The sequence below is a fragment of the Manis pentadactyla genome, chromosome 12 (genome assembly GCF_030020395.1).
Source record: "Manis pentadactyla isolate mManPen7 chromosome 12, mManPen7.hap1, whole genome shotgun sequence".
NCBI lineage: Eukaryota > Metazoa > Chordata > Mammalia > Pholidota > Manidae > Manis > Manis pentadactyla.
Window position 1 is genome coordinate 44,269,103 of NC_080030.1, and position 25,275 is coordinate 44,294,377.

At 43.6% G+C, this 25,275-nt stretch overlaps 1 protein-coding gene across 3 annotated transcripts in view; it reads right to left on the reverse strand.

Annotated features, from left to right (window-relative positions):
- Window positions 1–25,275, reverse strand: part of UST (uronyl 2-sulfotransferase) — a 282,268-nt gene that overhangs the window by 83,909 nt on the left and 173,084 nt on the right. For all 3 annotated transcript variants that reach the window (XM_036906922.2, XM_036906918.2, XM_036906919.2), the window contains exon 5: window positions 23,446–23,599. In XM_036906922.2, the coding sequence (XP_036762817.1) occupies window positions 23,446–23,599 (154 nt within the window). The remainder of the gene's footprint in view (window positions 1–23,445; window positions 23,600–25,275) is intronic.

Below are 25,275 nucleotides of genomic sequence, written 5' to 3' on the forward strand. Positions count from 1 at the left end.
CTCCTGATTTTTCAAGAGAAGCTAGAAATCTGGGTTTTTGTGCACAAAATTTGGGGGTTTGAGTAAAACAGGGTTATTACCTGCCCATGGATCAGAGGAAGACTCTATAAGTAATGAAAAAAAATTCAAATCACCATAATAATTTCTACATACCTAAGTATAGCATTTATTGAAATGAACTACTAAAACAGTGTTTCATGGATCTTTTTTACTGTAAGTCTCTCAAATTGAGAACCAAAGGCAAAGAAAAGAGCAGGTTTTTTATATTGAAAAGCTCAATTTAAAATAAATGAGAGCTGCATCAATGATTCCATAACCTAAATGTATAAACACGTTTATCATTTAGATAAACACATGAAATAATCTATAGGAGGAAAAGCACTGTCTTCCTAGTGAAAAACTAATTAAACATATTTGGAAGGGGACATTTCTCTCTCTCTTTCACTCTCACCATGAACAATCTATTAAGCCACAGTCAACTTAATAAGTTTGGGGGGGAAAACTGACTCTTTGTAATGATCGGTATAAACACTTCCAACACTTAATGTCTTAACCCTCAATACATGTGACAAGCTCCACAGCAGTCATTCAACATTGCCCTCAACAGGCTGCCAATATATGCCGGGCACTGAGTTATGCACAGCCCGTTCCCTGCCCCACACCCCAGGAAGTCATGTTCTCACACACCAATGCCGGCAAGTGCCTGTCAGGTAACACGAACACAGAATGGGGCCCTGTGCCTGCAGACACTGTCTGAGTGGACAAGCCCGGAGCAGACTGGGAAAGCACATTCCCTGTCACTGGGGGCCAGTGCCGCTCAGCTCAAGCCCATCATTGCCACCTGGAATTTGTGCCAGGGTTGTCCGACCTGATTTTTCAAGAGAAGCTAGAAATCTGGGTTTTTGTGCACAAAATTTGGGGGTTTGAGTAAAACAGGGCAAATATGACCCACAGGCAAACAGGTCATGTGCCACTGTTTTTGACTACAGCCATCAAATTTGGGTATCCTCTGAAAAAGGACAAGATCTTATAATTTGCTGTACTGTGTCTGACAAGAATGACATTGATACATGAAGGACAAGTGGGCGTTGTAACGAGACTAGACCAGGCAAGAGCTGTGGGATAAAGAAGAAAACACTGGGTTGGTCATCAGATGACCTGGGTTTGAGTCTTGGTCTCTTGTTAAGTGGCTGGATTCCATGGACCCAACATTTCACCTTTTTGAGCATCAGTCTCCTCAGCAGTAGCACAAGGACAGTAGTACTTCTTTCATAGATAGTTGTGGAGATTAAAGAAAATCTATTTGAAAATGCTCTATAAACTACAGAGAGAATTCAAGGAGCGGGCAGGCAGTTTGAGTTCTGAACACATTGGTTAAGGCTTATGAAGGATTCAGCAACATTGGATAAAGTGGTCGTGGTAAGACAAGGGCTTGATCATTCACTTCACCCCTAGAAAGAAAACTACGCAGTGAGAAATACAAAGAAAGCAGGGTGAAAACTTAAAAAGCCCGGTAGCAGGGACAGGAAAGAGAGCTGTGGTTTATAGGGAGCATGGCTTCCTTCATGAGAAAACCTACTAGGACTATAAAGTCCACAATGAAACCCTTGACTAACAGAGAGGTGAATACCCACCTGGTGGGTTATCTGTGGCAAATTTAAAATCACAGTCTGGCTTCCTACTCTTGGGACATTTTCAAACCACCAACTTACTCTCCACCCTTAAGTCAAAGAAAAAAAATTCATTTCAATATTAGCCCAAGAACAACATAACCAGAGGAGATTATGATGCTGGACTCTTTCATTAATTCCACGACTAACTATAGATGCTTTTTGGGTTATCGGCTACTTTCTATGATTAGCACCAAACATTCTTTCCTATGAAAGGGAATAAACAAGTCATTTTTCAATAATTCACAAAACTTTCACCAGGAGAGTGGAAAATTTCACTACGGAGTTATTATTGGTTTGATTATTTAGATAACTGCACAACTCTAAATTCTTTGCTTCTTAACTTTAAGCACTAAGGGTAAAATCTTAAAACACTTAAAATCTTGGGTAAAACTTTCAATTTAAAGAATTGGAGAGCAGACTAGAGACACCAACAAAGTTTTTATGCAAATAGAGTCTTCTGAGTGATTCCAGTGCCTAAAATAATGTTCATACTTGTCACTTAATCTAGCACAGTGGCTCTCAAAGTGTGGCCTGCAGATCCCTGGTGGGACTCTGAGACCCTTTTGGGGATCCATAGGATCAAAACTGTTTTCATAATAATACTAAGTCTTTTTGATGGTGTCAACATTCGCATCGATGGTACAAAACTGGTGGTAAATGACTGGCTCATTGATGTCAATTAAGATAATGGACCATACCGTATTAGACACAACGGTACATTTCACCACCACAAACACTTGCAATAAAAATATATTTTCACTTAAGAATGGGTGGATCAGAAAAAAATAATTAATTGTACCAAATTTCAGCCCTTTAGTACACATCTCCTTAAATTTTGTGAAGAGGTTCAGGAAGTTTGCAAAAAGCACTTCCGTTGGCCTCTTGGCAGTTTGGGGTAGTCTAAGGACTCACTGCTCAGGTCAGCGTGCTTAAGTGTACAAAATAAAACAGATAGGGTTAGAGAGGAGACCAAACATATTGAATTACTTATGAAAATGCAAAAAATTTACGGTTAAGTTATATTTGTGCTAGCGTAATGTATTAAATAATAAGACTTCTCAGTAGGTCTAACACTTATCATAATACTGATCCAAATATTACCGTAAATGATTATTTTGTTATAGTTTCAATAATAGTAATAGATATAAAATATCTATGAATTCTTTGGTGACATTTTAGGTATTGTTAGAACCCAAGGGTTATGTGTCTGTCTCTCCCTTTTAGACTGATTTCCTGAGGGCAGAATCTACCTGGTTTCCACAGTGACAATGCCCGACTGGCTGAATGAACACGTTTGATGAATGAACACGTACACATGTGATGAAGACCAAGAGGGCTGGAGCAAGGGACGGAATCGAATGCAAGCTCCACTGCAGGAGCAATATTTGTTCCACTCACCGAGGTTCCTTAAGTGCTAAGAAAAGGGCCCGGCCCATAGTAGGCACTAAAGAAAGTATTTTTCAACTATATTAATACAGAAGAGGCATTTTCAGAAGTGGTGTACGAGTGATATTTTACAGATTCTTTTGCAATGTCAAAAGATTTCAAAGAGCTTTGCTGGAAGGCAAGGGCTGCTTTCATGAGAGATCTGCTTTTTCATCTGGAAGCAGGCTTCATGGCATTAGCTCCTTCTGTAGCTTGTTCATGTGCACTAGAAATATTTTTAGTAGCTCACATGTTATGCAGTTTGAAGTGACCCCAAGCCCGAACCTTCTGACTTCCTGAGGTCACTTAGGGCACATTATTTTCTACAGTGGCTGGAGTCCCCTGAGCAGCTTCTTTCCATCCTGATCTTTCTAGGGCTGTTCTCTGGAGATGCTGCACTCTCAGACACTGTGGTGCATGACACAGTGAGAGAAGAGTCCAGGACTCTGAAAGTTCCTGCGTGCCTCCCTGCTTCCAGGCAGCATGTGTATTTTATTTCCTAGACTGGAGAGTGCAGAGGTAGGAGGATAAATGATTTCACAACAAGATGCCAGTGGCCAGGCAGGCAGGTAATTAATCTAACTCCCCGTTTGTGGGTGGGAGTAGGCAGGAAGTGTATCAAACACATCACTGGGTTGTAATGGCTGTTACAGTCCTCCTAAAAGGTCATCTTGAGGTTGAAACACACTTTCCAGTAGTGGCTGCCTTTACAAATGTAAGATTCAGGAATTAGAGTGGTGACAGACACAACTATGTGGAGCACCACATTTCATATTATTTCATGGATGTCACCGATCTCTAATCATCAATATAGGTGTGTACGTGTATCAGCATCAACTTTGACAGAAGTACTTCTTAAGTGGTGTGGTCGTGTGGAGGGGCTAGGAATACAGGATGTGTAAGACAATCTCTCTCCCTGTTCTGGAGAGATTTTCTGCCTGGGTGTGTGACAGGACACACAAGGGTGACAATGGAATGCAGGGAAGGGCAAAACATGGGGCGTGACAACCTCTGCTGCAGGAACTCAGAGGAAGTGGGGACGCTTAAAGAATGCTCTGTATCAGAAATGCATCGGGGAATCATTCAACCAGTTGCATGTAGCAAGAGGTTGGGGGGGCTGCTCTGGAGTCATTTGATCAGGTTCAAATCAGTGGTGCACTCATAAATGTATAACAAACGTCTTTCAAAAAAAAAATCAAAAGTCCTGGTTTGTGGATTTGCATGGTGTAAATACTCCTACCATGGCCAGAGTCAAGCTACTATCCTGATGACAACTGAATAGCACAATTCCTGAAAACCTAATGATTGCTTGGAGCCAGCTCCAGCAGTCCACTGGTTGGAATATAGGCTCTGCTCTTTTACTAGTGTAATTTAGGCACGTTACTTACCTTCTGTAATCCTTGGTAATCATCTGTGAAATGGACATAATTATATTAATAAGGATTAAATGAGATAATGTACATGTGATAGCCATGAACTTCTGCTGCAAGAAGAGTAGTTGGCCACTGGTCCCAGATGCTTTGCTCTGAATCTGTCATCTCATTTGTGCTGAGGCCATGCTTCCCATGGGCTGCTCTCAGCCTTTGGTAGGTGGTAGGCCCATCCCTGCAAGACACAGGACTCCTCTGACAAGCGACTCTGGCTTGAAAACTCCCCACTTGTCTGGCCAAAACTTTCTTAGAACTTCATGGTAGTCTGAGCTTCTGTCTACACAGTTCTTCCTTCCCTGCTTTTCACAGGGTCAGACCTACAGCAAGTCTGATGGCTCTTCCCGACTCCTTTTTCCCTCATAGGTATTTCTCCCAGTAAATCTCGGCATGTCCAATCTCATCTTGACATCTGCTTCTTGGAGGACCTGGGCATGCTAATCACTTTGGAGTCTATGTAGTAGGAAGTGCTCAGTAAGTACTTTTTATCAAGAGGAGTGACGTGGAGTTCCCTTACCTCTTAGTATTTGAGGACCACCTCTTCCCTGGGTAAGCAGTCCTGAAAGAGAACATCCTCTTCGGGAGGGGCAATGGCTGCCAAGCTGGGCCATGCAGACCAGCTCTTCCCACCACTATCTCCATTTTTCCCATGTCTTTCTTGCCCTCAACTCAAGTTCATCTGGTCCCTACCCTTATCCCTGAATGGAAATTATTCTTGCCATGCTGTTAAATCCAAGATGGCCACATTTTTCTAGTTTTTATTTTACTTGCCCTTTCTAGAAACTTTCAACAATGATGAACAATCCTCCCTTCTTAAAACTGTTGTTCTCTGATTCTGAGATGTCATACCTCTTCTTGAGACTTTTACTTAGTTTCCTTTGCTTCCAACTCAAGGGTGGGTACTAAAAAATGGGTGATCATAGGCTCTTTTATCCTCATTGTTGATTTGATTTCACCCCATTGGCTTTAATTCAACAACTTTGAACAAATAAGTACTAAGCACAAATACTGTTCCAGACATGATTTCCCCTCTCATGGAATATGTATTTTATTAGGTTAATTACCCTTTCTCTGGACACTGATAACTTCCAATTCCATATATCCAGCCTGGCTCTCTCTTCTGCCTGCTGGATGTCTCTACTAACATATATTTCAGGCCTCTGAAATTCAGCATATTCAAAGCAGAACTTTTTTCCTCTCTGTCCCTTCATTCCCCATCCTCAGCAGTATCAACCACTGAATTGCTCCAACCAGAAACCTGGAAACTTCCTTTTCTCCTCTTCCTCCTTTCAGCTCCAGGTCCAATCACTCATAAGCAATTGTTGATTTTATCTCATAGATGTGTCTTAATCTATTCATTTCTCTCGGTATCCTCTACCATGGCAACCGTATTCCAAACCAAAATAACTTATCTTGTTCTACTCCAATTACCTTTCCCTTGAAAAAGATTTCAAATGCAAATCCGGCATGTCATTGCCTCCACTCCCCACTCAACCACAATTCAATCTATAACTTTTCATTACCTTCTGCATAAAGCACTACAATCTTCAGAATATTTTTTAAGGCCTTTGATGATCCAGCCCCTGCCCACCTTTCCATCTTCATATCATACCCTCATACTCTGCTTTCTATAATCCATCCATAAGAGAGTCTTGCAGTACCTGGGACTCTTGACCTACATACATACATACTGTTTCTACAACTGGATTGTCTCTCCCAGTTACTTGTTCAATGTCTGTTTCCTGTGATAGACTGTATGCTCCATGAGGGATGGACCCACATCTGTACTTTTCATTACTGTGTTCTCAGTCTCTGCCAAAGCACTGGCTGCAGAGTATGGTTGAATATTTGTTGAAAGAATGAATGAATGAGTGAACCACATCAGAATATAAATAGTCCAAATATCTATGCACATGATGTACATAATCAGTTGTGGGTAGGTAGGTTCATGAAAAAAAATAATATTAGTAACAAAGTGCCAGGTCCACCAGGTTTATTTGTAATTAAAAAAAAAAAAACTCAAGAAGAGGGGTTCAATTTTAAAAATAAAAAAGCTTTACATTGCAGTCACCGTGAGTATGAGAGTAAGCATGTGTGTGTTTGTGGGGTTAACAGGTGTCCTCCCAGGATAATCCGATCATCTTGAGGTGAGTGTCCCCCCTCCCTGGGCAGGTGTAAGACTGAAGGTGAGGTGTGCTGGTGTAGTAAAGACAGTGGTGAACAACAGATTGGAATAATTTAGGAGATAGCCATCACTTCCTGGCTTTATAATTTTGTTTCAGAACTTAATGTACACCCTTTTAGAACATCCTGCAGTTCATAAATTTGTTCCTGACATTGTATTTTCTAAATTCACTTTCTCTCATAAACACTCGATTTGGCTCGGCCTTTGCAGCCAACAGCAGCGTGATGAGGGCCGACTCCACGTGGCTGTCCTGATCTTCACACTCCCAGACTACTCAGATGAGTGGTCAAGATAAGATCACTCTGTGCTTCTTTCCTGCCTTGAAGTACTATGACTAACTGAAGTCGGGGCTTTGTTCCTTTTCCTTCTTCTCAGCTCCCTGGGCTCCCATGTTAAAAGGGCCCTGGTGACAAATCCTGCTCTTATATTTGGCTTCCTCCTTGCTGATGACTTCCCCTCCTGTTTGGTTTTTGGCCTTTTCTTCTAATTTACCAATGATAGTTTGATCATAAGTCAAGGCCCTACCCAGTATGACTCCATTCCAATAAGCCCTGGTAAAGATATTTCACCGCTTCTCACCACAATGTTGTCATTTGCAAAATGGGACTAATCAGGCTATTTTGGAGGACAGCACATTTTTGGAAGACTGTAAACTGAACGGGGTGCTCTGAATTTCTCTAAAGAATAGCCCTTTGAAAACTTGGTGTTATTCAGCCCTTGATGTAATGTCATTTATTTTGTCTGAATTTTAGAAGTCTCACTGCTAAATGTGGCTTTGCAAATAAATTAAATACCTACTATGCTCTGCAGAAGCCTGAATAACTTCCACTTAATAACATTTAGAGAGAGTTACATGAGGTATCTTGTTATCTAAAACTCTAAAATTGACATTGGATGCAAAGTGGAGACCAAAGTAGTTTTCAGGCCTAGGGTATGAAATAATGCTTTCCTCCAGTTTAGAAGAGCTTTTTCATGGAGAAGAAACATTTCTGAAAATTTAATTTCGAAGATTTGTCAGACTAATGATACCATTTTACTTACTTATAAATAAGCAAGTGCTATAGACCTCAAGTTTGAAAGTACTGTTAGGTGGCTACCCCTAACAGAAGTGTCTCTTTCTGTTTTTGATAATAAAATAGTAGTTTAATTAAATTGGTGAACTTAATTTAATTAGCTCTAACAGATGAACTCTGAAACCCTTTAGATCTGTAGAGACAATAACTAACTTAGCTAAGAACAACTAAGGATCTATTTTATCTAGGAAAAAGCCCACTTAATCACCAATCACCAAAGATGGCCTGGAGGCAACTGAGAGACTTATACATAAAATACAGATGTGAAAATTTACATAATGGGAAAACTTGAAAAGAATGCATTGACAAGACTGTATATTTGTCAAACTATGCATCAAATATTCATTTAGTCATTTATTCAACAAATAATCTTCGAGCAGTTATTATGTGCCAGGCCCTGTTTTAATTAAAATTAAAAAAAATTTTTTTAAGTACTGGAAAAACTACTAGGGAGTAAGACAGTTAAGTTCCCTGCCCTCATGCAGTGAATTCTATTAAGACCTTCTTATGGGATGGTCTCCAGGGAAGTGATGAATGGAATGCATACATATATAAGGAGGATGACACAGGTCCTTCAGGAGCTGACAGTCATTCTGGGGAATGACTAAGGAAAAATTAGTCACACAGGTCAAAGAGAGGCAGTTTTAGCATAGTGATTAGAAACATGGCCTCTGAAGCCAGACCACCTGAGTTTGAATTCTAGTTTTAACACTTAAGGGATATAACTTAACTCTGGGCAAGCTACTTGACCAACCTCTGAGTCTCAGGCTTCTCATCCCTAAAATGTGATCATAATAATATAATAATAATCTCATAAGACTGTGTTGTGATGATCATATTAAGTATTCAAGTGCTAAACAGTACCTGGAATAGAGTGTGAATTCAAGAGTAATATACACGGCAGAGCACACAAGTCACTGGAATTCTAGAAAAGGGGCAGCACCCCAAAAGCTGGGATTAAGATGAACTGGACATACGATTTTGAAGGATGGATGGGATAAGGATGGAAAGAAAAAAGAGAAGAAGGCTTTCTAGCTTGGGGTAGCAACATAAGGAAAGAATAGAAACAGAGATGAACCTGTTGGGGAAGAGGATGTGGGAAGTGTGGTTTGGTTAGTGTTTATTGGGAAAGCAGTAAGTCAAGGCTGGCAGGATAGGTCTTCATTACTGAGAGTTTTGAAGGCCAGAGAAAGGACTTCAGAATTCATCATGGAAGGCAGGAGTCACCCACCTTCTTGAACAAGAAATTAAATGACGTGATGTGAAGTGCGGCTTTGGAAAACTGGCCTAGCAGCTCCACGCAAGGTGAAAGAGGAGCAGGTTGGCTGGAATCAGAGAAGAGCCATTAGGAGACTGTTGCAGAGTTGAAACCACTAATGACTGTGGTGTTGGCAAATGGAACGGTGGAAATGCAGGGTGAGGAAATCTGGGAGACATTGTAAAGGACAAATAAAAATGGTTCCAATGCAGATTGGACTGAATGAATAAAGAACTTAAAAAAAATCAGGATAATGGTATATTGGTGAGGTATGCATATTTTTAAAAAGCTTGAAATAATGTAAGTGATCAGATTGGGCAAAAATGGGATAGGAAGATGTATAAACCTGACTACATCACACTCTTATAGGATACGCAAGGCAGACTGAACATTTGTTCCTGATAAAGATACGGGTCAAAGGATTTATGGGAAGACAGAAATACTGTGAGGCAGGAGGAGCCCATCTGTGAAGGGCCAGAATGGACCCACCCCACAAAATCAATAAAGACTTTCTCAGGCTTTCACATCTGGGTTTGGACATAAAGGTAAAAGGCATATACTAATTTATGATGTTAATGATCTGAATTTAATGAAGGGAGCAGCTGGAAATGACAATGTTAAGGTCTCAGATACATACTAAGTCAAAACAATTCAAGTGAGGGGGGTTATTCCCTCACTTCACCTAAGTCTCCAAAAGTCAAGGAGAAATAAGAGTCTCAGTCATCGGCAAGCTTGGGCTAAGACACCCATGGCTAAGGGCCATCACGGCAAGAAGCGTGAGCCACTGAGGTTCTCCCACAAAGCCTCTCAAGTCCAAAACATCCCTGAGAAACACCACCCAAGTCAAATGTCCACAGCCAAGGTTCCCCTCAAGGATCTTGGCTTATTTGCTTCCATGTTTGTATTCAAGTGGATTGAAAACTGCTCAAAGTACAGGGTCCTAATCAAAACATCCTTGTGTTTCTAATGTCAGGTGTACTCAGGTTCATGTCAAAAGCTTTTCTGGTCCTTTTGTAGCAGCCCCACAGTAAGTCAAAGAAGACCATACAACATAAATGGGGGAGACATGTGGTTGCAGTGTCAGAGACGATTTCTCGATGTGGAAACACTTCCTTTTTACATTTGTTCATAATTCAAAGCAAAGTGAAATGTGTACCTAATGCCACCTTCAGCTGCCAGCTGTTTTCCATCTTTCCTTTGTATTGCAAAATTGTGAATGATGACTCTACTCTGCGTTTATTACAGTTTGTTAAATGTCATCACTGAGGACCTGATTTCCAAGGAAATCCTGCCCACGGAAAAAGAAAGAAGATGACATCCAATCCAGAGACCTCCGGAAAGGGCTCTAACATCGAAGGTCCCACCAGCATGGCGTTTTCCCTTCACAGATCTGAAGAACAGGCTGTTGAGAAATCAGCCACGCTGGAGTTGGTGGTTATCCACACCGGCAGCTAAGTGACATGCAGGTGGTGGTGGAGGGCTAGCAAGACAGTCTCTGTCTTTTCCTGAGGCTTTTCTGTCATCAGACATGGAGATTTATGCTGTTTATCTTCTCCCTGAAATGAAATTCCAGATAGTCTGCATCCTAAACATTACAGTCTAGCAGAAAAAGGGGGAAATCAACAAAAGGTGACAATTAGTGATTTAATTTTTCTTCGATTACCTGGCTTCTATAAGAAACCAGTTTTTATCACCATTATATTTAACCCTATTCAAGAGATGCCAACAAAAATAGTTGGGTAAGATTCATAAAAATTGGGAAAAAGAAAGAAAAAAATTATCATTATTAGCTGGGGATATAATTTTATCTGGTAAACTGGAAAGAATTTCCTGCAAATCTATTAACAAACAGAGAACTGAGTAAGTTGGTGGAGTTAAAAATAGTATACAGAAGTTAATAATAGTAATAATACAACAAGAACTACAACAAAAAAGATAAAATGCTTAGAAATAAACTTAAGAACTGTGTAAGATCTAAAGAAAGAAAACTTTAAAACACTCTTAAGGGATATAACAGAAGCTTGAATAAATGGAAAGGCAAAAGATACTCTCAAATAAGACTCAACATAAAAATGTCAATTCTCTCTATGCACATTTAAAATGGAATGTAAACCCAATAAATAATAATAGGATTTTTTGGGTATGCACATGGGGAGGTGGCTTTCAAGATTCTTACTAATCTGGACCTATCCTGCCAGCCTTGACTTACTGCTTTTCCCCCAAAAATGCTGATCAAAGCACACTTCGAGCATCCTCTTTCCAGAACTGGCTCTTTCCCATTTCCATTTTTCCTACATTGTGTATTAATTAACTTATTTCTTCTCTATTGGTTTATGATGCCTTTTTTGCATTAAAGATTTATTGAGATAATTGTAGATTCACATGTAGTTGTGAAGTTCTTTGGTTACACAATAATGATAATATGATAGTAATATTGATAGCTAACATGACATCTAGGAAGCAGAAAGACATAGAAGAGTTTTAAGCAGGAGAACGACAATGTCAGCACTGCACGTAGATGCTGTGACTTTGACAGATGAACTGGAGACAGGTTTGGCTCTGAGGCTTTCTCCGATAACCAGGTGAAAAATGATGAGGGCTTTATGGACAACCACTGATGGGGACTGATCTGAGAGAAGGCAAGGAGGAAGAACCAACAGGCTTGGCAGCCGGACTGGACACGCTTGTGCCCTGCCGTCCTCCTGGCCACCTTTTATCCTAGGCATTGTTGCAGCCACAAGATTTGTGCGGAAGTGGCCTGAGAGCAACCTCAGAGCTTGACACATCCCTTGGGTTTGCTCCTGTGCTATACCTGAGAGCCCGCCTGGTACCCATGTGCGCACAGCCCCGATGTGAGGGAGTTAAGGTTTCACGGGGCAAATGTGACAACAAAGGATGAAACGGGTGGTAAAGGCTCCCCTCTTCCTTTCCTCAGGCAGCAAAATTCTAGGGTAAGTTCTACTATCGTCGGAGATCCCAGCAGGCCTGAGCCTTGGTTTCCATGGGAGCAACCAGTGTGAGGACATGCCCTCGTACTGGCCTGCCCTCCTTCCGTTTTCTCTCTCCAATCCCTCATTCTTGCTCTTGGCATCACCATCCAAGTTCTCACAGCATTTGCCTAAGCCCTTGCCTCAGGATCATTTTCAGGATTCTTGCTAAGTTGGAGACTGGCTGAATATGGGTTGGGGGTTAGGGACAGAAAGCAGGCAGAGATGACTCCAGAGTTTCTTGTCTGGTGACTGAACAGATGTGAGGATCACTCACTAATAAGGGAATACAGGAGGCGATGGTCTGTTTGGGTGTTGTAGAGGCAAGAAGTAGGAACATACGCCCATCTTGCCAGAGCTACTGCCATTCAGTGCTTGGCACATTGTGAGTGGTCAACATGTATTGAAGTTGCACAGGGAAGTGAAGGAAAGAGGCAAACACATGGGTACTCTGGACATACTTGCATCTGTTTATTAAGTATGTACTGAAAGGTGGGCTGGGTGTTTGCCCAGGAAGCTGTCGTGGGTGCTAAAATGAAAAGGAAAGTATATCTTATCATTTGAGAGAGTTACGTTTCAGTTCAAAATATAAAACTCATACAAACATGAACAAATTTGAAGGATTTAAGAAGCAATACATACTAGCAAGTGAGAAAAAAATACGTTAGTTATATTAGCAAGTAAAAAATAAATACAATCGATACTGAGTAATTATTCACTTGGAGCAATAAAGATTAGCAGTAATCAAAGCCAGTTGAGGCTAATCTTATTGACTTGGTTTAGAGCACTTTTCTGAAACTTAGAGGCATTTGATTAGTAGTGATCAGATATGGAATACCATAATTGTTGTGATTTGTTATCATCAAAGCTTTTCCATTTATTATTGAACTTGTAACCTTCCTTTATACACCTGCTAATTCTTTCTACAAGTCTAACCCAAGAGGCCAATTTATTTCAAAAACTGGAAATGAAGGTTTAAAATTCTGTAGGGTGGCAAAGGGGCAGTCATCTTACTATAAAAGCCATACCACTGTGACCTTCCCTTTTAATGCAAAAGGAAATGACTATAGAAAGGTTTAGCTGAATGCTGATACAATTCCAATGTGTTTTGGCTTTGTAATATGAAATGCAGAGCCATTTTAAAAAAGCTTTATTTGTCATGAAATTGAGAGGGCTTTGGTTAAAATTCTTTCACTCAACCATGAATAATATCTGCATGTGTTTAGGGTCAGAGAAAAAGTGGTCTGTGCCTAGAGATTTTATAGCCAGCTCATCCCCTACCTGTCCCATTCATTCCTGGCTCCTTTCCCAGAAGATCAACGAAAATGTCATGTGGGATAAGATCAAACTTCCTACTAAACTCCTAAAACCACATTTGCTGGTATCATTTCTACCCTGTCTGTGACACTCATTAGTCAGTCATAAAAGGGAACTGAAGTGGTTTGTTAAGTGTGTTCTGCAAAACTAATTATAGCTAAGATCATCACAATTTCCAGACTTGATTATTTATTCTATAACTTTCCCAAGCATTTAAATTTTTTGATATTTTAAAGTAAGTTTGATCTTCCAGCTGCATTTCAGGAGATCTCTGTGATCTGTTTCTGCTGAAGACAGACTCTTCCTAGAGTCCAGAAGCCCCAAGGCCCTCCTTAGCAAGCTTTTGGCTCCCCATCCCTCAGCCCCATCTACCCGCTCCCTTGTAAGAATACGCTCATGCAAATATCCTTATTGTGCCCCATGCTTTGGGAAGAGGCCTTTGATGAGGCACCAAATGGTCAGCCATTCTCACTTAGTTTCTATCCTCCTTGCAGGCAAAAGTACTTGATCACACTTCAATTTCCAGCCATTAGAGAGCAAGGTGCAAAGAACAGATTCTAAGACTTTTGAGAAAGCCTGAGCAAAGCAAGCATTTTTCCAATTACACACTATCTAATTCAATTTACATTTATTAGAAAAACCACCAGCTATTTCATGTTAATATTGACATTTTCATAAGTACTTGCAATTAGAATTCAAGCTGAGATTCTACTAAATCTTTTAGATGTTTTGCACTTACTTTTCCTGTCTTCAGACTTTGCAAAATATTTTTAAGAACATGTTTGGAGGTCATTCTGTCTTTGGGAAACTTACACTGTGTATGTAAAACAGTTGGGCAGAGAAAAAATATTACACTTTGGCAAAGTAAATTGAGGAGAACTACAGAGGTATGCCAGGTTCAGAAAAACAAGTGTAAGGTATGAAATTCAAATTTTTAAACAGATAAATTGAGCCATTAATTTTTCCCTTGACATGAAACTTCACCCCATAACTTCTTTGAATAGTAAGATCCCTGACTGCATTTAAAAAATATTATTTTAAAGAACATTTCCTGACTGGATTTAGTGTAGTTTTATTCACCTATGTCTTTTTATTTATAAGTATTTGTATGAACTGGCCTGCACTTAAAGAGTGACACGTGTCTTTGAAGAGATGGTAATGGAGTCCAAATGCCTCATTGACCAAATAAAAACCTGTCTTCATGCTAAAATATTTCATTCATTAAAGTGCTTACTCTCTGCTTTATTGTCTAAAGCATGGCTTCTTAAAGGGAGATCTTAAATATACAGTATAATATACTCTTTGGTTTCTATACAATAAACATTACCCACTTCAATTTAGAAGAAAGTCTGACTTAAGACATGTATAGAGTATTCATAAATACAATAAATCTTGTACTTCTTTAATTACACTTAATTATTAGTGACATTTATCTGTACATGCCAATAAAAGCCTTACAAATTGAAACATTTCTGAAGAGAATGACAGCTTTTTCCAAATGGGCAGGGGGTTCAGAAAGAAAGTCTCCAGAAGATATTGAGGAGGTGTGTCTCTCAGTGACAGCAGTTCCTGCTGACACAGAGAAGGGTGGATGTGCTGTTATTCCTCAGTGGTTACCAACCTCAGCTAGATGGTAGCCTCACTTTGGGAGTTTTTAAAAGAAGTCCCAAAGCCCAGGCAACAACCCTGACCAATTAAACCAGAATCACTGGCTGTGCAGACAGGGCCCCCAGGTGATTCCAGGGATCACCAGGCTGAGAACTGCACCTTCGTAAACACGAGCCACCTGTCCCAGCAGGGAAGCAGGGCTGGACTCTCAGTGAGAGGACAGCTGCAGCTGGGCTGCTGACTCACAGTGAGGGGTGAGGGGCGGAGCAGATGAGCTCAGCTGACAGGTGGCCAGGGGGATGCACCTGGCGGTGCCCTGGCAGCCCTAAGGTCTAATGGGACCATCCCGGGAGTGAGCAGGCTAAGCAAACCTGATTCAGCAGCCAGTGGAGCAGCTCTGCTTCCCCTCCGTGGGGACATCGGGAGAATAGCTTGACTGTCCCAAAGCTCCTTGCTTCCCTAAACCGTCTGCTCCAGCCAGGCTCTGCAGTTTACCATAGAGCCAGCTTCTGGCTTTCAGGCTTTTGCAGAAGTACTTGCCTCTGTGTCCTCCTGATCCTCACCCCCACCTTAATCTGCCTATAAACTGAGCTCCCACCCTCTCTGGGAAGCCTCCCCCAGGGATTCTGACTCTTACTGAATTCTTTCTTCACTTGCATCCTCAGGTTGTAAGGGTTGGCATCATTTTTTTGTTAATTAAACATAGCCCAGCCAATGACAATTCCTGTGCTGCTGAGCTATTACCTCTCTCCTTATCGGTGTTGGGCTTTTCCAGTTTCAATAGTTACTGAATGGATGGATGGATGGATGAGTCACTAGTAGAAGGAACAAAACCAGAACATACGCCTGGCCACTTGGTTTGCAGACCAGGGAGAGGAAAGCCATAGTTTGGTGCCACTGCAGGTGGCATACCACAGTGGAAAGCAGATGTGGGCTCCCCACTGGTGGGTGGGACAGGCCAAGTTTCAAAATGCCTGTCATGCTCACATCAGCTCCACAGTACCCTCAGCACCTGCAGCCCTTAGCGACACTGTGGTAGATGTCACACTGTGAAGACATGCACACCCTTAACCCTGGTCAGTGTATATGGTACCTCACATGGCAAAAGGGATTCTGCAGATGAGTCTAAGGTCACAGTCCTGGAGATGGGGAGACTGTTCTAGGTCACCTGGGTGGGCCCACTCCAGTCACATAAACCCTTAACCGTGGAGAACCCTTCTCCACTGGGCTAGAGGAATGAGATGGAAGAAGGACAAGAGATTTGAAGCATGAGAGGGACTTGACCCACCACTGGTTGTTTTGAAGATGGGGGGAAGGGCCACATTTTAAGGAATGTAGATGCCTCTTGGAAATGGGAATGGCATTCATCTGACCACCAGCAAGAAAATGGGACCTCAGTCCTACAACAACAGGATGTGGATTCTGCCAACCGGAATGAACAAGGAAACGGGAGCCTTCAAAATGGAATGCACTTGTGCCAACACCTTGATTTCAGCCCAGTGTCAGACTTCTGAGCTACAGAACTGGTGTAGAGACCAGAAATTTCTGTTGTTTAAGCCATGAAGCATGAGGTAAACTGCCGCAGCAGCAACAGGAAACTAACACAGGCACCATACACACAGGAGGCTCCTTCCTGGCCCGTCCATCCGACCACCCCCTCTGCTGCAGCAGGGCTGGGGGCTGCTGGACAGAGTGACCAGCTGGGTGGATCAGAGTCACTCTCAGGACCTCAAGTGGAGAGAAACCCCAGGCAGCATCATGGGAACAGACGGGGAGGCTGCTGACAGAGTGGAGAGGAGAGCGAGTGGCTGACGGGCCAAGGGCAGAATCACAGCAGAGGGAGCTGGGGCCCCTGGGCAGCCTGGACGCCAGCATGACCTGGTCGCTTGCCCCGGCTCCAGTTCTGACCCACTTCTGGTCTCCTCCCAGGGCAGTGGGTTGCCCTCTGCTCTTTGCTCTTCCCATGTGGCCTGGCTCTGTGTGGTACTCCCTGGTCTTTGTGGGCAGGTGTGGTCCTTCTGTCCTGATTACCAGACACACCCCTCTAACTACTGCCACATTTCTCCTCCTCATGACCCATTACCTGAGGTGCCCTGAGTGGATCCGAGCTCCCTGTAATGAAGGCAGCCCAATCGAAGATCCTCGTGTCCGAGGTTTGATCTTGTCCCCCTAGCCTCTCTGAGCTTGCCTTCCTAGCCTACAGAAGGGGGGTGAGGGGTGGGTGCTAAAGCCTACACCAGGCCAGGTGAGGATGAACGAGCTAACACAAGGAGAGCTACGCCTGCCCGCGACACACCACACACTGGCTGCACCACTGGTGGCAGCTCAGGTGGTGGCTGGCAGCCTTCTGTCCCCTCACCAGGTTCCAAGCTGGCCACCCTCTCAAGGCTCCTCCTTTTCTCCAAGGTCCCTTTGTGTTTTCCTGCCCCCTCCTGTGCCATCATCTTCTCTGTCCACTGGAAGCCCCAAGAGGCTCTTCCAGGTATTGCTAAACCTCAGAAGTGGCCTTTGGTTCTAAAAACAGCTGTGACCCCTGCTTCCAATACACCTCAGGACAAATGGGTTTCCCAGATATTTCTCTCACATGGGGACTCCTCCTTGGTGCCCTGTACCTCTGCACGGCTCACACAGTGGTCAGGGCGCTTCAGCCCTGGTGCACCTTTCCTCGCCACCCCTTGGGGGTGACAGTGTGCCACTCTGTGACTTCACAACCCCGTGCCTACTCCACCGCAGGCTTCCAAGTAAATAAACACTGGACAAATGTATGCAAGCGGGCTGGGATCAAAATGTGTCTCCAGCCCTTGGGAGCACAAAGAGAAACAGTTTCCTCAGAAATGAATCCCCAGGGATAGGGGTCTAGTGGGGCCATTTGCGATCTTTGCAGGGGCGGACCTGACAGTTCAGGACACGGCTCCGGGGGGCCTGAGCCGCATGAGAACAGCAGTCCCTGCTGGCTCCCCACAGCACAGAAGCCCCTGTCTGGAGGGAAAACGGTCTCTTTAGGTCACCTGGAGCCACTGACAGAGCCAGGGATAAAAGCATCAATGCTGTGTCATACTTTGGAGTGTTTTAGCTTTCAAAGCATTTCTGTGTAGAGTGTTCAATTCATTCTCCAACCATGCTGTGATATAAGCAAGGTAGGTAATATATTCCCATTGTATAGGTGAGCAAAGTAGGGTTCCAAGAGGTAAATCACTGGCTGATTCACCCAGCGAGGGCAGCTGAGAATGGAGAATAAGTACACCATGTCCTTGGCTGCTATCTCAGACTGCAACCAGAAGTCAAATCTGAACTAGTTGGAGGCAAACAGCATTACTTTCTTACCTTCAAAGATTTGGAAAACAGCTATTTACTGAAACACTTAAAAAAGCAGGTCATCCAAATCCCTTACTCATTTCTTTCATTAAAGTTATGGTTTAGGTACAGGCAAAGCCTGACGTTTCATTCCCAGGACAGCCTCCGATGGTCAGGACAGAGTGGAAATTTCCAGGACAGAACATAAATTTCATATATACAATTTCCAAAGCTAAAGGATTTCAGAGTCCAAAACTTTCAAGCAGATTGAAATGCACAGCTTTCTGAGGACCTTTGCTGACGCTGGCCAGTTTTCAGACTTACCCAGAATCCAACAGGGCCAATATGATTCACTGAATTCTTTATGAATTAAGAAGCTGTAAATTACGCATCTTTTCTTTTAAACATGCATTGCTTTCCTCGCCTTGTAGCCAAGCCAAATAAGCAGCATCACACAGGCAGGCTTTTTTCCTGGGAAAGTTTCCCCCTCCCTCTTCCTACTCCATCAAATGGAGGATCATCTACCCAGGTTGCAGTAAGTTTGGGTGAGGAGCCCAACTTGACATTTTTTGGAGTTTGAAAGTGCCAAGTGGTTTCTCTGCAGGAGATTTCCCCATGAAACATCCTAAGGCCAGGTTTTAGGCAAAAGCAAGCACAAATCACACATGTGTGATTGACAGAGAGGAAATGGCAACACAAGAAATCCATTTTCGGGCAAACTCAGTGGCTGGAAAAGGGAGTGGTTTCAGCAGGAATGAGATGTTCTCCCTTGCTGTAAATCACAACAGTTGCTTCTCATTAGCAATCATTCAGTCTTTCATTAGCTGTGCTTTGGGTGCCAGGTATTTCCCTGCCCTGGAAATAAAGGAGGCCAGACTCCAGCTAGAGATGAGTCTCATGGGCTGGGACATACCCAGTGCCTGGGCTCAGATCTGCCCCAATTTACGATGCTAACACCAAGAAAGGAGGCAGCCACCTGTGTAAGGGGGAGCAGAGTTTCTGGCTCTGGACAAAGAGAAATGAGCCTAAGAGAACTGCCTTTCACAGTGTGGCTTGCTATAAGTTGATTACTTTTCAAGCAATAATTTACTTTAAAATTATTTTCTGGTAAATACAGAAGAATGGTTTGGAAAGAAATGGAAATTTTTAGAAAATCTAATTGTTTCCAGAAAATATGGGAAGTAGAAGATGCTTGAATACATATATTTTTTGATTGTTATAACAGCTCTGTCTTTGTAAAGATATGTCGGATTTTGCCCAAAAAGCATGGAAACTGGCACCTAGTCTTCTTCTCCATTTACCATTCGGGAAGTAAAACATAAAGTCCAAGTGACAGAACAACGCAGCTGTGGAGTCCGGAGGCCTGGCTTCTACCCCTGGCGGGGCCCCTAACTCGCCCGTAGACCCAGGTCCTGCTCTTGCACCTGTGAAAGGGGAGTTTCCTCCTGACCTCAGGGGACCCTGCAAATCCTACATCCCTTTCCTCTTTTCTGCTTTCCTCCAAACCACCCAGCACCACACGATGATATTATTTCACCCCATGGCAGGCTCAGAGGCCCAGGCCCCTCTCAGCTGTATGCTAAGCAGTTCTGCAAGGCTCAGGGCCAGGAGCAGAGCTGCCTGATTTTTGGCAACTGGATAAAGCAAGTGGCTTCAGAGTGCTGCGACGTGGAGTAACGTGAGCACATCAGTAGGCCCTCTGTGAGCCAGCACCCGTGACTCTGTGTGCGTGCAGTGTGTAGGGAGAGGCCTCCTGGCCGCACGGGCTCTGAGGGGGTGGCCTGCCTTGCCTACCTCCCCAGGCGCGGGGTCCCCTCTCAGGCCCTCAGCCCCAGGCAGAGCCTCACTGAGGGGACACTGGTGTCCTCACAGCTGCCCCATATCCCACCAAGACAGAAACAACACCCTCTTTTAAGTCAAACAACTGACCACCCAGGCTTGCCAAAATAAGGACAGGCTCTGAAAGTGGGCAGTTTTATATCAAGGGTCTAATGGGACCAAGGAGATGGAATAAAAAGTTCCAGCTATCAAAAAAAAAAAAAAGGGCAAGAGAATATCTTCTTCCGAATAAACAAACATCCTTTGAACAAGGAAACAGCCTTTTAACTGGAACAGGCTGGGGCTGGAGCATGAAGGCATCACGTGTCCCTTGCCCATCCCCCTTCCTGCTCCCCCAATTCCTCCCTCTGCTGTTTTGGAGATGCAGCGCTCTCCGGCTGGGGCCTGCCAGGGAAGAGCTGAGCTGTCCTGACCCAGGCCCTTCCCAGGACACAGCTCTTACAAATGGAGAGGGGGCCCCCGCAGATCTCGGAGGGTAGAATTTCAGGCAGGGAAATTTCTCCGGAATCTCTCAAATCACACCATAAAGTCAGCTGCCAACTTTCAAAAATATAACTTGCCTGCACTACCAACTTCCAACATTTTAGGGTTTTTTTAAAAAAAAATCTAAACTGTGTTTTTTTTCTCTCATGTTTACAAATGATTGCAACTTATTGTTTGTGTGAATATATGAAGACTATGTTATGTGAAACGTTTTACAAGATGGCAAAACTTTGACAGGGTAGAAAACCCAGACAATTTCCCCCTCAAGTCCTATATTAATATTTTATTGTTGTTTATTTTATTGTATTGTATTAAATAGCTACTTTATAAAATAAAGAAGCACTCTATTTTGTTAATTAGAGTGCTGCTGAGGTTCCAGTATTTCAGCCTTTTTTCTAGGTATCAGGGACATAGATCGGACTGTAATCCTATATTGTCCCCCAAGAGCTTATGAGCTGTTCAGAGAAGAGTGAAGTTAAGACACTATGCCACCCAGAGAAATGACATAACCAGCACAGAACTTGGTGGAAGCACAGAAAACATTAGGAGCCCCGTGCAACAGCTGTGTAGGTTGTGCACTGCACAACTCTAGGGTCACCATCCCACAGACTCCATTTGCAGTAGAGGCTCCCCCTGCCCCTGGAAATTGTGAGTGTGAGGACCCTTGTGAGACTTCCAGGACAGGCATCTAAGGCTCAGCCAGACACGGCTCTAGAGGAGGGAGAGTCCTGACTCCTCTGAAGAGAGGAGAATTGCTGAATGTGTTTGAAGGCCAGTGGGATGACACATCCCCTGCTGGGTGAAGGGCTCAGATTTCTGGGGGCATTCAGGAATAAGAATCACTGATGAAAGGGTTTTCAAGTTGGGGTCATTTATGTTACTTCCCCCCAACTCAGACTAATTGCAGGATTCACACGGCCTTATATGATCTGTTGCCTCCAACCCTTACGTCTCTGAACTCACTTCCTGCCATATCCCTGTCCCCACCCCTCAGCCCAATACCACCCAAACTGTCCTCCCTGCTGATCTTTGAGTGAGCTGAGCACGCATCTGCTGCAGGGCTTTGTCCGGCTGCTCCCTCCCCTTGGAGCTGCGTTCCCCCAGTTACCACCTGACCATCTTCACCTCTCATTCTAATTGTTGCTATTTGCTAAATCCTCATTGCCTTCCCTGACCCCCTGATTAACACTGCAGCCTGTCCCCACTCCCTCAGGCATTCTGGGTCCTCAGGGGACAGCCCCTCCACTTTCTTGCTTTTCCAAATCACCTTTCACCTTCATAGAAGGCTATGAATTTACTTATTATCTACATTAATATTTGATGAGCAGGACTCATCAAGCTTGTTTCCTTATCTTTGGTTTTTCAACATCTTCTGCTAATAACTGGGCTTTAATTTTCTTAGTGTCAGGATTGAGACAGACACCTGTAATAGGTTTTGATGAAATGGAATTTGTTCTATGTTTTTAAAAGAAAAAATAAATGCTAATCAAGGTCTAATACAAACTATAAAGGCAATCCAAGTAGATATTATTCCTCTAGTTAGTGGGTCTATACTCTGAATACATACTTGTCACTGAATAAAAACTGTAGAGTTATATTCATAACACATAGTTTAAAGAAAAAGACCACATATTTGTCATCAAAAACTCAAAAAAAAAAAAAAGTAAAAGCCACTTAAAAAATATCCCATCAAAATATTTTATTAAACCATAGGTAGCTGAGCAAACACTGAACGGTGAGGCAAAACCCCTGGTTTCTGGTCTTGGTTCATCCCTAGACCAGTTGCACAGCTGCGGATAAGACACTTCATTTCCCTGCACCTCGGTTTTCCCAAGTCTAATCATGGATTTTAAGAAATGAAAGTGACATCATCCCCAAATGCTCCCATCTTCCAGCACATGCTTTTGTTACATTTTAAAAAATTAAATGAAGAAACAGAAATGTTGGTGTTGTGCTGGAGATGCGATTAATGATACTTTCCTTTAGCTACAAGGGTGCTGCTGAGGAGCAGTGGGCGTGGGCTCTGCCTTAGAGGCCAGTGGTGGGACTAGCTGGGCACTGGTCCCTAACGAGTTTCTTCTCTTTCTGCTTGTGTGTGACAGCCCAGGGTAGGTCTGGTGACCTGAGTGGGCTCGCTCAGACACAGAGACCAGATTTCAGCCTCACAGGCTCTCAGCTACTCAGCAAGCTTTTGCTCGCAAAGAGTGAGAAATCTATCTTCTATTCTGGTGCTGGCAGCCAGATGCATTGCTCTGCAACCCCCCCACCCACTTTTGTTACTAATTCCACATTGTGGGAACAATTACTGGGGTCAAAATCAGCAAGGTCCAGAAAAAGCGAACAGTTTCAGCCGAGATGGCCTGATTCTGTTGTGCTGTGCAGGAAAGAACCCTGAACCTGGAGTCAGAGGACCGTGAAGGGAATCCAGGGCCATGGCAGTGCCCACACCCTTTCGGAATCTTGGGGTCCTCATCTGAAAACCCCTCCCTCACAGGACTGCAGGGCAATTGAGTGGGATGAGGTTTGGGAAAGCACTTTGTGACCCTCTAAGAGACAGTCCCTAACACATCCAACCGACAGTAGTGCTGGTTAGGATTCCCTGGGAAAGGTGCTTTCTTCTCTGGGACCTAAAACCTAGCACCGAAGACAGACTGAGGGAAACAAGACTAGAAAGTCATTTGAGAAAATGTTCATTAGGACCTGAGTCATCTGGAACAATTAGTTTTTCACTGGCAAAAACTCCCTCCCTGAGGAAGTGACCATGCCCCGTGGAGCCCCGTGGAGATGCCACAGGAAGGGAGGTGGTTGGGGGATGGTGGAGGGGAGCTGCTCCCAGGGCAGGGGAGGGACCTTCTCGTGGATCCGACGGGACTTACCAGGTAGCGCTCTTCCTGCCTCATGCTGGGGGTGCGGATCATGTGATTCTGTTCCCCTCTCCAGTCTCCAAATCGACGGAAAAAATAGTTAGATAAAAACCGGTTGACGGGGTCTCTAATGATGTTGATGTAGACAGGCTGGTCTCCTCCAAACCTAACACACGCACACAAACACGGAGCTGGTTACAACCCATCGCTTCTGGAGGAAACAAGCCTAGGGAGATACCGCCTCCCCTCTAGGTTAACACACTGTCATCGGATCGCCCTGACTGCTGAGGTCCCAGCGAACAATTTAATCAGCAAGCAGTGTTTCTGGATGGACATTTATTATTGTACAGGAAGTATCCGTCCAGGTACATGTGAGAGGCTGGGAAGACTAGTCTGCAGAACTATACAAACAACGGTATTTGTTGATGTGAAGATAAAGATATCTTTTTTCTTATTAGTAGGTGAGCACTGCCATGCTACCGTGGGTTTTGTATTCCTTGACCCACTGTACTAGCATGTGGTTGGTCCTCAGGGAATGTTGAACTGATTGGTAAATTCTGATTGCTTCACTGGGTGAAATGGTACTTATCCTACATCCTGATTTGAAGTGTGTCAGGTTACGGTGCTCTGTGGGAAGTGGGAAGTAATAGCCAACATTTATTAAATGCTTGCTGCTCACCTTGATGTAAATATTTTTGTGATCAACTTGCCAAAGCCTCATAACGCCTCAGGGGAGTAGAAACCATTATTATCCCCACTTACACCTAGGAAAACTGAGGCAGGGAGGGAGGGAGTAACTTGTGGCTGAGCCAGGATATGAACCCAGGTGGTCTGGCACCACAATCTGTGCTCTGAACCATGGAAAGAAGATTTCAGAGTTGAGAAGAGTAACAATGTAAAGGATACCATGAGTGCAACAGAAATCAATACAATCATCCTCAAATGATGGCAAGTGGGTTTCAATAAAAATAAAACAAATATCTAGCTGTTCCATTTTAATTCCTTCCAGAAGGGGATTAGACAACGCACTGATGTTGGCCCAAGAGCACGGCCTTCCCAAAACAAAATGATTCGGTTGGCTGAGTTTTTCTTAAGGATTCCTCCCCTTTCTCTTTGAACTGCCTGAGCGCAGTGCGCATGAAGAAGCCGGGAGGATGCTCCAGGCTCTGCAGAGGTCTGGCTCTGGGGACCTCCTGAAGGACCCATAGGCTTCTCTCACCCCGTGACCCCATGACCTTCTGATGCAGATGCCCAGACATTCTGTCAGGGATCAGAAAGAGCTCAGAGAAAACAAACTGACGTGGCTCTGCCCCTCCTGCTGGCAGACTCTGTTCACCTTCCAAACCCAGCCCAGAATCACAGTTACATCCTTCAGCTATGAAGTCCTGTCCTCATGTCAAGCCCTCACTCAGCTGTGTACTGTGTGTACATGTGTGCCTCTCCCATCAGACTGTGTGCCTCCTGACACCAGGAACGATGTCATTAGCGCTGTGCACAGCACACAGTAGGTGCTCAACCAATGAAGACATGAATGCCTGGGTGTAGGCTTCTAATTTTGTAAGTGTCTGCCAATATCCCAGGCTCTGCTGGAGAGGAAGGTAGACGTAACAAGCCACCCATTCTTTTTGTGTATTAATTCATATAATGCTGTCCCCAGTTCATTTGCATTTTAAAACAGAATCTTCAGAGAGAATAATCCAAAGGAGTGAAAAAGAATAACTTTCCAATTGTGGAATTTCAGGCACCAGGATGTGCAAATGATATTCTGGGCTCAAATATACCACATAGATTACACACTGCTCGTGAATAAGGTTAGCTGTGGCAATATGAATCTTGTCAGTT